This window comes from Heptranchias perlo, chromosome 6 (assembly GCF_035084215.1).
Source record: "Heptranchias perlo isolate sHepPer1 chromosome 6, sHepPer1.hap1, whole genome shotgun sequence".
Taxonomy (NCBI): Eukaryota; Metazoa; Chordata; class Chondrichthyes; order Hexanchiformes; family Hexanchidae; genus Heptranchias; species Heptranchias perlo.
Window position 1 is genome coordinate 52,323,100 of NC_090330.1, and position 12,424 is coordinate 52,335,523.

Here is a 12,424-nt window from a genome sequence, read left to right on the forward strand (position 1 = left end):
ATATGGACCCTGGCTACCATGGTTAAGTTATTAATACTTGAGGAAGGCCTTGGTTGGTTCCAATTTATAAATTCAACAGCAAAACAAATCTGATATTTATAGAACTCAGAAGACCCAAAAAAGCTGTTTAAAGGCAACACCTGTGCCAACACGACAGGCTGCAAATTCACAGCACTGATGATATAGAAAATCCTGTTTTCTCGTAATTATGCTCTAATTTTATTTTCTTATGCACAATCTGCGAGTGGCACATATAGTGTAAATTGAGAGATAATACATTTGGATGATGGGAAATATGTAAATAAAAGGTATTCCCTGAAACTGAATGAAAATGAGCATTCCATGAACTAAAAATGAACCTTGTGCAAAGCCCTTATGCCATTTACCTATCCTAGTGCTCCTATGATGTGGTTCCCCAGTGGCTACAGCTTGGGGAGGTGATAGGCTGATGAACTTCCACTAAAGGCACGAGATAGCCATGTTGGGCAACTTCAAGGACCTCTGGCCATTGAGGGCCCAGCTGCAGACTACTGGAACTCAGCGTTGGCTGGGGCAGGCTAGCACCAACAAGGGCACTGATTGAGAGGCAGGTGGGGGAGCAGGCATGCTTCTATCCTGAGACAGAACAGCATATGCCTCTCCCATGAAGCCAATGTCACTCTCATGGGGCTGTGCCTCAGTACTCCCATTGTTCTGCATGAGAGGAGAGTGGAGTCAGGATGGGAGGTACTTCAAGCCCCTATCCAGGTTCTCCTTCGGGCTTTGAAAGATGCTGGACCCCAGAGCCAAGATGGGAGCAGTCTGAGCTCCCATCGAAGCTATCATCAGAGACTCCATCGCTATGGGGGCCCCTGAAATGTTCATAGAATTAACCACTTGCTCCATGGTTGGATGGATTGTCTCAATGCTATGTGCAAAGACCTCAGACAAGTTGGACCTGGACTGCTCCATGCTCTCTGACATTGTGCACAAGCTTGCTGGCAGGCAGGTCAGTACATTTAGATGGTCCTTGTGTATTGCCATCAGTCTTATGTAGGCTGGGTTCTCAAAGTCCTCGTCTGTGCCCTTTCAGCAGAGCTAGGATGCAAACTATCTCTTCGATGTACTGTTTCCCATGCTGCCCTACCCCCCGTCTTTTCTCCTGTGCACTAGTGCTGGTGCATCTCCCAGAACAGATCCCTCTAGCTTACCCTCTGAACTAGGCAGGCTGCCTGACACTGAGCTGGTGCCTTCAAGGGTAAGATCCATTGGCGCTTCATGTTTCACTGTGCGCTGTCTTCTTCATCTACTCCCTCAGGCCCTGTTGAGCTTCCCAACCTAAAATGGAAGAGAGGAATAAGGGTTAGCATTTAGTGGCAAGAGTAAGCAGAAACAGATGTGTGGCTGCACAAAACAGCAGCACTTTGCCATGCGTAGTATGAGGGTGATATTTTAGTGGGAAGAGAATGAGGGTAAAGTGCTCAAAAACCCTGTGAGATGTGTCCTTCAGTCTTGCCAGTTCCAACATTTCTGATTTGCCCCTGCCCACTATGTCCAATGGGGCAACATGTGGATTAACTGCCTCCCTCCTCCTGTCTTCACCTGCTCCCTCATATTGCTACCAGTTTGACCTGCAAGAAAGAAAGAAGTGTGTTGGTGGTAGCCTAATGTGATGTCGTGAAGATGTGCATGTCAAGTTTGAATAGTTTGAGGAGGGAGGGAAATAAAAGTGAGGGCAGTAGCTGGTGCAAAGTGTTGCAGTAGCAGCAGAAGGAGGTGGAGTGAAGTGTGCTGCAATGATTAGAGGAGAGTGACGGGAAGTGGGGAAGCGAAGGGTTGTGAGTGAAAGAAAGACTTGCATTTATATAGTGCGGGGCAAAAGGTAGTGCAGGGCTAAGCAGAAAGTAATGAGAAATATAAGTTAGGAGTCTTATCTTAGCAGCCCTGGTCAGATCATTAAACCTCTTTCTGCAACGCAGCCAGGTCCTGGGTGGAAAAAAGCAAACACACTTAACAGAAGGAGTTCAGGTGAAGGAAAGGATGGTTATTAACATATTTATTTCTGCATTTTTAGATTTGTACTGTTTTACTGCTGTGGCATTACTTTTTAAGAGTAACGCAAGCTTACATTGTGGGGGGATAAAAACTTACAAATTGGTATATTTACTTTGAAAATACATTCATTACAGTAACTACCATTTTGAAGTGAAAATGGCAAAGAAAAAGAAAGATGGCAAAGGTGAAGATAAAATGACTTTGGCAGAAGCTTTTCTGGGATTTCGGTAAGTACATATATCTTTAAGTTAATAGTTTTATTTTAATTTGCAGCAGTCGTCTTTATTTTTTGAGAGACTCTGTTTATGATATTTTGTTCCCCATTTTTTTTGTGTGTGTGTTCTTGCCATGCACTGTCTTTAGCTGACCTGTTCTGGCTCCCTCAGTCACTTATCAACTTTATCTGGTGTGTAGGTGAGGCATTTGGACCAGGAAGGTCGAAGATTTGATCCGGGTTTGGTAGTTCACCGATCACAGCTAGAGTAGCGGGAGGGTATGATTGGCCTCAGCATTCCTGGGTTGGGAAGCGGAAAACCCTGATTACTCTTGATTGCCCCTTTACTGATTGCTCCTGATTACCCTTCTATGACCCTTGCTGGAAATATGCACAACAGCTAAGGGCAGGATCAGGTTCAGCTGTGATGCCCCCCTAGCTGGATTGCCTGCCTGCACTTATTGTTTCATGCACATAACAGCTACTTTGATAAGGTGCTAGAGGGTAACTAGTGCGTGGAACTGTACCTCAGCAAGAAAATTAACTTCCTTAAGACAGGGGGGGGGGGGGAGGGGGAGAGGAGAGAAAATTAGTGCTGAAAAAAGAATTAAAGAATATATTTATATAGCACCTTTCATATCCTCGAGATGCCCCAAAGCACTTCACAGCCAATGAAGTACTTTTGAATTGTATTCACTGTTGTAATGTAGGCAGGCGCAACATTTTAAAAGTTTCAAGGGCCTTGCAGTACTCAAAGTTAACATAAGAATTGTTCGGACCAGTAAAAGGCCGTTAGACCCAACTAGCTCGTTCCTTTTGGATAAGTCTCAACTCTGCCTATCTAACTGCCTCTTAAACCAATTTATATTGCTTGCTACAATGGTAACTTATTCAACAAGGTTATTATCCTTTTAAAATAAAAGTTCTGCTTTAGAGGGACAGGGTGGTGTAATGAGTTGCACACTGACTTTCATATTTTACATCTTGGTTCAAATCTAACCCAGATTGATGAGATAAAAAAGGGTAGTTTGTGTGCCAGAAGAGCAGGTGCACAGCTACTGCAGAGGGAGCATTGAATTAGGAGAATAGGCCCTATCTCAATTTCTTGCTAGCCTGCAATTCAACACTTCCCAAATTTTAGCAAGCTAAAGTGCTTGTGCCCTTTTCCTGCATGAGCCATATTGCAACCCTAGGCTTAATTCAAAAACATTTAAATGGACACCTCACTCAATTCAGTGGTATTTGTGTTAGGTTAGCTCTTTTTCTTTGCTCATTTGGAATGAGAGTAGGGAAGTTGCATGGAGGCAGGAGCTCTTAAATAGCTATTGGAAGGGGTTTTTGTAATATTTGCAGTACCTTTATAGCGTAATGTTTTTTGTTAGTCATTTTTTTTGTATACTTCTGAAATTTTTGGAAAAATTTGCTGGCTTTTTTTTATTTCTTAAGTTTGTTTGCAATCCCAGGCCATTTTCCTAAGGATCATGCAATTGTTGCGAAGGTCTTTATTGGCTGTAAATGAAATGTGTTTGGTTAGTTTCTATTAGTTCTTAATGGACTTAGCTATAGAACAAACCTGTGTCTAATTGGACAGCAATTGGCAATCTCACTAAGAGAGGCAGTATGATGGCTGGTGGAGGAAATCTGCCAAAATGCTGGAGTAGGCATGCTCATCTAAAGTTGGGCTGATGCATATCACTGGGGGAGATTGCAGGAAGTTTTAGTCTGCAGCTAACCGTGCCATATCTGTCATGAGTGTGTTTGGTGTCAACACTATGTGCCCAAAATGGTAAGCGTTCTCTTCTTCATCCATTCCATGCTGAATTCTATGTAAATCAAGAGCAGATTATATAAAATTTATCTAAGAAGGTAACTTTCAATCTAGTAACAGAAGGATTCCTCCTAGATAGGGACCTCTTTGCTCAGAAGCACCCTTTAGGTCCTCTATGGAGGAGGATTTGAGGAAATAGATGTAATTTAGCACCTTTTGCTGGGAAACTACAAAGTATATTGCATAACAAATTTAGACCTTTGAATAAGACAATTCATAGTGGAGCAGAATAGATCCTTTCAACCAGCAGACTGATGAGCCCACTTCAGAACATCCCTATCTACCTTCAGGTGATTGGCAATTGGACTGTCTTCAAGGGGAAGAAAGACAGTGATGGATGGCTCGTTGGTGCATTGTTAAATCAAAGTCCCATACACAGAGAAGTCAAACAAACTCAAATGTATCAGCTCCTACCCCAGAATGCAACTCTTCCTCTGGACCATGGCAAGCAGTTTTCATGGGATTTCTTAACTGCTGCTATAGTTTGGGCTTTTTCTTTACATTTTTCTTGTGTTCACAGCTGGAATGTAGTTTCCACAAAGAGCCCCTTATGGAACAAAAACTTGCATTTTTTTTCATCATGTATGGGTTAGTATGCCAGGTTTAACAATTAACTCCAAAATTACAGTAAATTGTTTACTGGAGAACAAATCACTCCACCGTTGGCAGCCGTGTCTTTAGCTGCCTAGGCCCTAAGCTCTGGAATTCCCTCTCTAAATCTCTCCACTTCTCTACCTCCTCCTTTTAAAATGCTCCTTAAAACCTACCTCTTTGACCAAGCATTTGGTCACCTGTCCTAATATCTTGTTATGTGGCTCAGTGTCAAATTTTGTTTCATAAAGTTCCTGTGAAGTGCCTTGGGATGTTTTACTATGTAAAAGGAGATATATAAATGCAAGTTGTTGTGGAATGCCTCCCAGGTTCTTCCATCACCTTAGAAAGCAGTCATATAACAATGCCAGATGGTCACATACAGATCTACTTGGTCATATTTATTTACAGATGAGCCAACATAGAGGCAAAAAATGTAGCAAGATACCAATACAGTACAATAAGCAAACTTGCATGACACGAACAGATTAAAACACAAACAAAAATCCAAAATGCTTACAGTTTGTGCAGAAAAGTTTTAGTAACACAGCTTCTGATGTTGCTTTTAGTGAGATAATTGTTTATTGAATTCCAAGACTAGGGTTCGTGGACGATAAGGCTGTCCTTTCCTTTTGAATAGAAAACAATTTTTCCGTAGCAATTAGGCAGTCAAACAGGTGACAATTTTTACATCTTGAAAACCAAAGTGGTAATGGCCACAAGACTATAGTTTCTTCCACATATTCTTTACAGCTAGAAATTTCAGCTCTCCTGCAAAGAACCAATAACTTGATTCATTATAGATCTAAGCTTACTGGGGCTCTGAAACAATCTTGGAGCAGCAGTTACAGTCTCCCGAGGAATCTTGACATTGTACTGTGATCACATGGTCTGAGCAGTAGCTCACTAGCTAACCCTAAAAGATAGAGTGCACAGGGCTCAGCAAAATTCTGTAGAACTGTTGCATAGGAAGCCAGTTGCAAATTTGATTACTGTAGTTGAGGTGTTCTCTTGACACACGGGAATCCACCATGCAGAAATGGATCCTGAGCCTTCTGGCAAAGTTCAAATAGCTGAACACACTTGGCCGAGGAATTTACCAACAAGTTGGTAATCTGGTTAGGCCCATTGCACAGGATTCGTTCACCAAGGACCCACAGAACTGCAGTTAATCACTAAATTAACACAATTGATTGTGATAATTTCAGTTGGTGCTATAATTAAGGACAAACATACAGACTGTCCTGGACTTGTCAGCAGGATCCAGGGATTTCAGTATATTACTGTAGATTTGCATAGGCTGTATTTAGTGTTACTCCCAAGGGAGCTACAACAGCATCTATTACAACTACTCTTTTATAGGAAAGGTAATTTGGTAGCTAGGTGGAGGAGCTGCTGGATTTTTTTTTCAAAGATTAACAGCAGGGTATGCATGTTATTACAGGGATAGCTATGAAAAAGATAGTCCCTTTTAAGATGCCCTCTTGCTCAACATGTTATGTAAGGGGCTGACTTCAGTAATTTGCAATTTTATGGGGAAGGAGCATTACACAAACATCCATGAGATTCTGTGGGATGATCAGATTGGACCACCTGCAATACCCCAACATGGTAGCGCAATCAGCATGTCAGGCAGCAGAAAAAGAGATCGTCCTGATCAGGATGGGAGGGTGGCAAATCCACCCGATACTTGACCTTAATTTTCTAAAACAAGAGAAATTCAAGATGGTCACACCACCACAGATTATCCAGATAATGTGCTCAGTGGACTAATTAGTTGGCATAGACCTAAAGGATGCATAGTTCCATATTTCCATACAGGAAAGCAAATGGAAGTTTCAATTCCAGGATACAAATTTACCAGTACAAGGTATTCCCCTTCAGCCTTTTCTTTAATATCCAGAGTTTACTCAAAGCACCTTTCCACAGTTGCAGGAGATTCCAGGATGCATCTCTATGTACATCCATACTTAGATGATGAACTCAGAGTCTCATGCTTAAAGTCTGCCTGTACAGCAGGTGCTCAATATTTGCAAGGGCTGGGATTCATAGTACGGGATTCATAGTACAGAGGAAAACTGTTAAATGAATAATGACTTTATCAGGTAATTTTACTCACTTAACCGTTCTATTCTTTTATCCAGTTTTAGCACTAAAATTGATGGCAGTAATACAATAATAAAATACTTGCATTGATATAATTGATAATTTATCATTACTGAAATGCCTCAAACAACTTCATACAATTAATTCTTTTTAGAATGCAGTGACTTCTTGGGCCCGATATTACCATGGCGGCGGGTTCGCGGCGGGGGTCGCCGGTGAAATCAGTCTGCCCCGCGTGCAATCGCAGGCTGATTGGATCCACTCACCTGTTGTTCCGGGTTCCCCGCTGCTAAGCAGCGTGGCGGGCGGACTGCGCATGCGCAGTAAGGTCTGTCAGCTGGAGGAGCTCTATTTAAAGGGGCAGTCCTCCACTGACTGATGCTGCAAGAAATAGGAAAAATTACAGGATGGAGCAGCCCAGAGGGAAGGCTGCTCCCAGGTTTAATGATGCCTCAGTCCAGCTCTTATTGGATGGGGTGAGGAGGAGGGGAGGACAGAGATGTTCCCACCCCCCCCCCCAGCAGGCGGGAGGAAGTGGCCTGCCTCTGCCACCAAGAAGGCCTGGCTCGAGGTGGCAGAGGAGGTCACCTGCACCACCAACATATCGCGCACCTGCATACAGTGCAGGAGGCGCTGCAATGACCTAAGTAGGTCAGCCAAAGAGAGTACACTCACTCATTCCCCTACACTCCATCTGCCACATCACCGCCCCCACCCCACATCTCCTTCTCCACTGCCAACACTACTCTGTCACATCACCCCTCACACCTACTCAAACCTCATCCTCATCTTAACTGCACTTACTCACCTCGCCAGTACTCATCCTGCCACTACCACTCAACCCAGACCTCATACAATCTCATGGCTCTATCTCATACTCACCCTCTCGTGCATCTCTTTCACAGTCAGCCTCACGCAACCTGCCACTACCTGTGCTGCAGCCACAGGGCATGCATCACATATGTGCAGTAGGCAGCGTAAGGCAAATGTGTCGTGAGCATGAAGGGGATGCACAAGGGTGTTTGAGGGTTTGTCATGGTGTTTACCTATATTTAATTTCTGATCAACTCACATAACATATTGTCACCACTACTGCCACGTCTTTGCGAATCTTGCCTGGTTTGTGTAATAATGCCCTTTCCTGAGGATCACAATGAAGACCCACAACTGATGCCACCCATTGTGTCACTGCAGGGTGGGTGTAGGTGTATTTGCAGAGCTCTTTTGTGCAGACGACTGAGAGACGTCGGCGATGTCCCCGGTGGCACCCTGGAAGGATGCGGAGGAGAAGTTGTTGAGGGCAGTGGTGACTTTGACAGCGACAGGTAAGAAGATGGTGCTCGGGCCAGCCGGGAGCAGCTCGGCATGAAGGAGGCTGCAGATGTCCACGACTACATGTCGAGTGACTCTGAGCCTCCGTGTGCACTGCTGCTCAGAGAGGTCCAGGAAGCTGAGCCTCGGTCTGTGGACCCTGTGGCGAGGGTAGTGCCTTCTGCGACGCATCTCTCTCTGCGGTTGCCCTCCCTCCTGCTGTGCAGGTGGATGTGTCACAGCACTGTGTTGTGGAACTCCACGTGTCAGAGATAGACGGCGTGGCCGGCGAGGCTGGTGATGCTGTTCGCCCTCCGAGGAGGTCATGACTGCAGCTACGGTGGCCCCCATCTGGAAGATGTACATCTGAGGGGGTCCGCAAGGTAGGTACATGTGTCTGGACACCGGGGTAAGTGTGCAAGTTGGTAAATTTTGTTGTTAGGAGGAGGGTGGTGGAGGCCAAACTTTGTCCAAAGTGACAGAGTGGCCTCCTGCAATGAGTGAGGGTCTCCCCACACCCCCCCACCCCCAACCTGTCAAATGGACCTTTGCAGCTGCCACAGGCTGATGGCTGCAACACGTCCATTTCAACTGGGAGTGTTTTCCCCAGTACGGGAAACAGTCCCAGTCAGTTGCAAAATCCCATCCCTGCTAAAGTAACAGGTCAATCAGGTCTGTGAACAACCTGAAGTACCTGTTCAATTACTTTAAGTGGCATCCCGCCGGCTTTAATTGCCGGCGGGAGTCCCACATGCGGGGGCTGCGCGCGCATGTCAGCGCGTCAGTGGGGAACCCGGAAATGGGGCGGGTTGGAGCCGGGCTCCCGACCCGCCCCAGGAATCCCCGATTTTCGTAGCCCCCCCCCACCACGAACGCACCCGATCGCGGGTGCTAAAATTGAGCCCCTTATGTCAGCAAATGTGGCATTAGAGTGTCATTCTGCACCAGCAACATTCCACAGACAATAACAAAATGAATGGCAAGTTAATTTGATTTTTGGGTAGTATTGAGTGAGAAGGATGCTTTCAGAAGAATGAGACATGGGTTCTTTAGTATTAATTTCAACAAGCAGTGGATAGTTTAATATCTTATTCGAAGAATGACCCTCCAACAATGCAGCAGTTTCTCAATATTCCACTAGAGTGTCAGCCTAGATTATGACCTGAAATCCTGGTGAAAGGATTTGAACTTATAATCTTCTGACCCAGAAGCAAGTGTACTACCACCACTTGTGCCAAGCTGACACAAATATGGGTTTCTTTTATTCCATATAAACAAAGTTTTTCTATATGGAATAGAAAAATCAAAAACACAGTCGAACATCAAAATTAGAAACGACACAGTCAAATCCACTTACATAAAGTGCCTGATATTTGCTGCATTACTTTTGTCAAGTATTTCCCTTGAATAATACATATGTTACATGTGTATTGGATGGAGGGTGTTAGTATGAACAGTAAATTCAATATCTATACTTCACACAATAAAATTATTCAGAAGTTACTTCCTTGTTTAATCAGTGTAAAATTGCAAAGTGTCAAAGTTAGCTATTTCAAATACCACCCAGTCCTAAAATATTTATATTTTGAGATTTCTAAAATGAACGAATAGTGGTATAAAGCGATATTTGATTGAACCTGTATTTTCAGTTGAAGCAAATGGTTATTTATTGACAGCTGTGGAAAAGAAGATAGGGCCCAATGAGGAGTGAAGTTTTGTTGGGTTTGCAATAGGAATATCAGCTAAAAAGATGTGGAAATAAAGGCTAGATTTCCACCCAATCATAGTCTATGAGTGGAAAGTCTAGCCCGTATTCCCATTAGCACTTTTGCACTTGGTTGTGGTAATAGTCATTAATTACATGAGAAAGGTCAAACCAAATGTAACACTTGGCTATCTTACAAAGTATCATGAATATTACCTTTTTCATGTGTGCCAACATCCCAGCTAGAACTGCTTCTCCCTCCCCTATGCCACTGTAAATCTAATATATTGGCCCAGAAATTACTCACCTTGGGATGCTGTATTGCAATGGCGTCCTCTCCAACCGTCAGCAAATCGATTGTGCAAGTTCGCGAATGTGCATATGTGCAGCAAAACCCCAAAATCACAAACTTGCTCCCATTGGTTTGCCAGCGTTTTGACAGTTACAAATTAAAGGGACATGGTACGCTAAAATCATAGAAATCATTAAACATTTGTAAACATCTGCCCAGCTGGAACGAAGATATTTACGCCACTAAAAGGTACGCTGGAAAATACCAGCCCTGCACTTTTTTAAAAGCGCGGTGACTGTTAATGACTGCACAACAACAAAAAATTAAATTTTAAAAATGTGGAATGTCAAATTACTCATTTTAATATTCTTTGATCATTAAAAAAAAATTAAAAATTAAAAAAATGTTTTTAAACTTCTGTAAGTTTCATTAAATAAAATCATTTGCTTGGCTTTTTATAAGATATGTTAAATTTTTATTTAAACTAACATACAGAAATTTACTTTAAATGAATGATTTGTCCTTGCCTGCTTGTGGGCGTGATTTCTCTTCTTGACAGATTCTGTGGGCGTGGCTTCCATTCCCACAGTCTCTTATCGATACGAAGGAAGCTGCTCTGAAATCACAGTGCTGAACTGAAAAAAAAATTGAAAAGGGAGCAAGTGGACCACTAGGTAAGTATTTTCGTAGTCTTGGACGGCAGGATGTGCGGACAGCCTTGCCATGTCCGTCTGACCAAGTTCCGGCCCATTGATTCACTTTGTGGAAGTAATACCTCATTTGTCTGCTGTATAGTGCATAAATAGCTATACTAGCCTCCGTAATCACTGGTGAAATTAGTAGCATTTGGGATGGAGTGGGCCCCATGAATTTGATACTGAATCCTCACTTTTCAAATGGCAGTATTCATGAGTAAGATGAGGAACAGCTCGAGTTATATAATTGAACATTTGATAGTACCCTCTAGGCTTGTAATGCTCTGTAAATATAAAGCAATAAATAAAGTTATATCTATTTCTTCACAAAAATATTCACACTTATGTCACTTCTGTTAAACATTAGGAAAATCAAAGCCATCATCTTCGGCCCCTACCACAAATTCCATGCCCTCGCCACCAATTCAATCCCCCACCCTGGCCATTGTCTCAGGTTGAAGTCAACCGTTCGCAACCTTGGCGTCCTATTTCACTGAGCTGAATATCTGACCCCATATCCTCTCCATCACAAAGATTGCCTACTTCTACCTCTGTAACATCACCCATCTCCGCTCCTGCTTCAGCCCATCTACTGCCAAACCCTGAATTGTTACCTCCAGACATGACTATTGCAATGCTCTCCTGACCAGCCTCCCATCATCCAACCTCCACAAACTTCAGCTCATGCTGCCCATATCCTAACCAAGTTCTGCTCACTGTGCTCACTGACCTACATTGATCCCCCAATGCCTTCAATTTAAAATTCTGACCCTCGTGTTCAAATCCCCTCATGGCCTCACCCCTCCTTATCTCTGTAGCCTCTTCCAGTCCTATAGTGTACCAAGAACGCTGCTTTCCTCCAACTCTGGCCTTTTGTACATCCCTCTCTCCCTTCGCCCCACCATTGGTAGCCGTGCCTTCAGCCGCCTAGGTCCTAAACTGTGAAATTCCCTCCTTAAACCTCTCCTCCTTTCCACCTTCCTCTCTTTAGAGACCTTCCTTAAAACCTACCTCTTTGACCAAGCTCTTAGTCACCCCTCCTAATAGTTTCTTCTTTGGCTTGATTAGCTTCAGTGAAACGCTTTGGAACATTTTTCTACGTTAAAGGCACTAAATGTAAGTTGTTGCTGTTCTGCATTGCACTTCTGAGTTTATTACTTCTGAATTATCAGATCTTTCTCATTTTCTGAATAACTTGGGTATAACATTGTTCACCATTATGTAAAATATGAGTAAGGAATTGGTAACACAGGTGGTATTTACATGGGATTATTTTTCCTCTCTAATTCATGTCTGTAAATGAGACTAGATAGATGGGTGCTGAGGTTATTGCTGTAGCTATCTGTATTACTTAGCCTCAGTGCTATTTTAGTAAAACATTGTTTAAATGTTCATGAATTGTGTTCAGTTTGTCAACAATTAATATTATTCTTAGATTTCAACTGAAAGAGAAGACTATTGAAAAACTCATGGATGAATTAAAGGAGCTTGAAGAAATGAACACACGATACAAAGAACGAGTAAGGCACTGTCACGTGAACAAAAAACAATACTCTCCTATTGCTGTTGGAATAGATTAAGAACCTTTTGTGAACATTGTTACATATTAAAGACAGAATTCACCAAATCAATTATCACCAGGAAAAAA

The 12,424-nt window shown here is 43.0% G+C and overlaps 1 protein-coding gene across 2 annotated transcripts in view; it reads left to right on the forward strand.

Moving 5' to 3' along the window:
• The window catches only part of ccdc83 (coiled-coil domain containing 83), a 62,516-nt gene that overhangs the window by 12,095 nt on the left and 37,997 nt on the right, over positions 1–12,424 (forward strand). The window contains exons 2-3 of one of the 2 annotated variants that reach the window (XM_067985452.1): positions 2,169–2,261; positions 12,212–12,296. In XM_067985452.1, coding sequence (XP_067841553.1) covers positions 2,191–2,261; positions 12,212–12,296 — 156 coding nt within the window. In that variant the 5' untranslated portion in view covers positions 2,169–2,190. Of the gene's footprint in view, positions 1–2,168; positions 2,262–10,589; positions 10,756–12,211; positions 12,297–12,424 lie in introns of those variants that run through there. The other variant, XM_067985453.1, reaches the window with a different exon arrangement.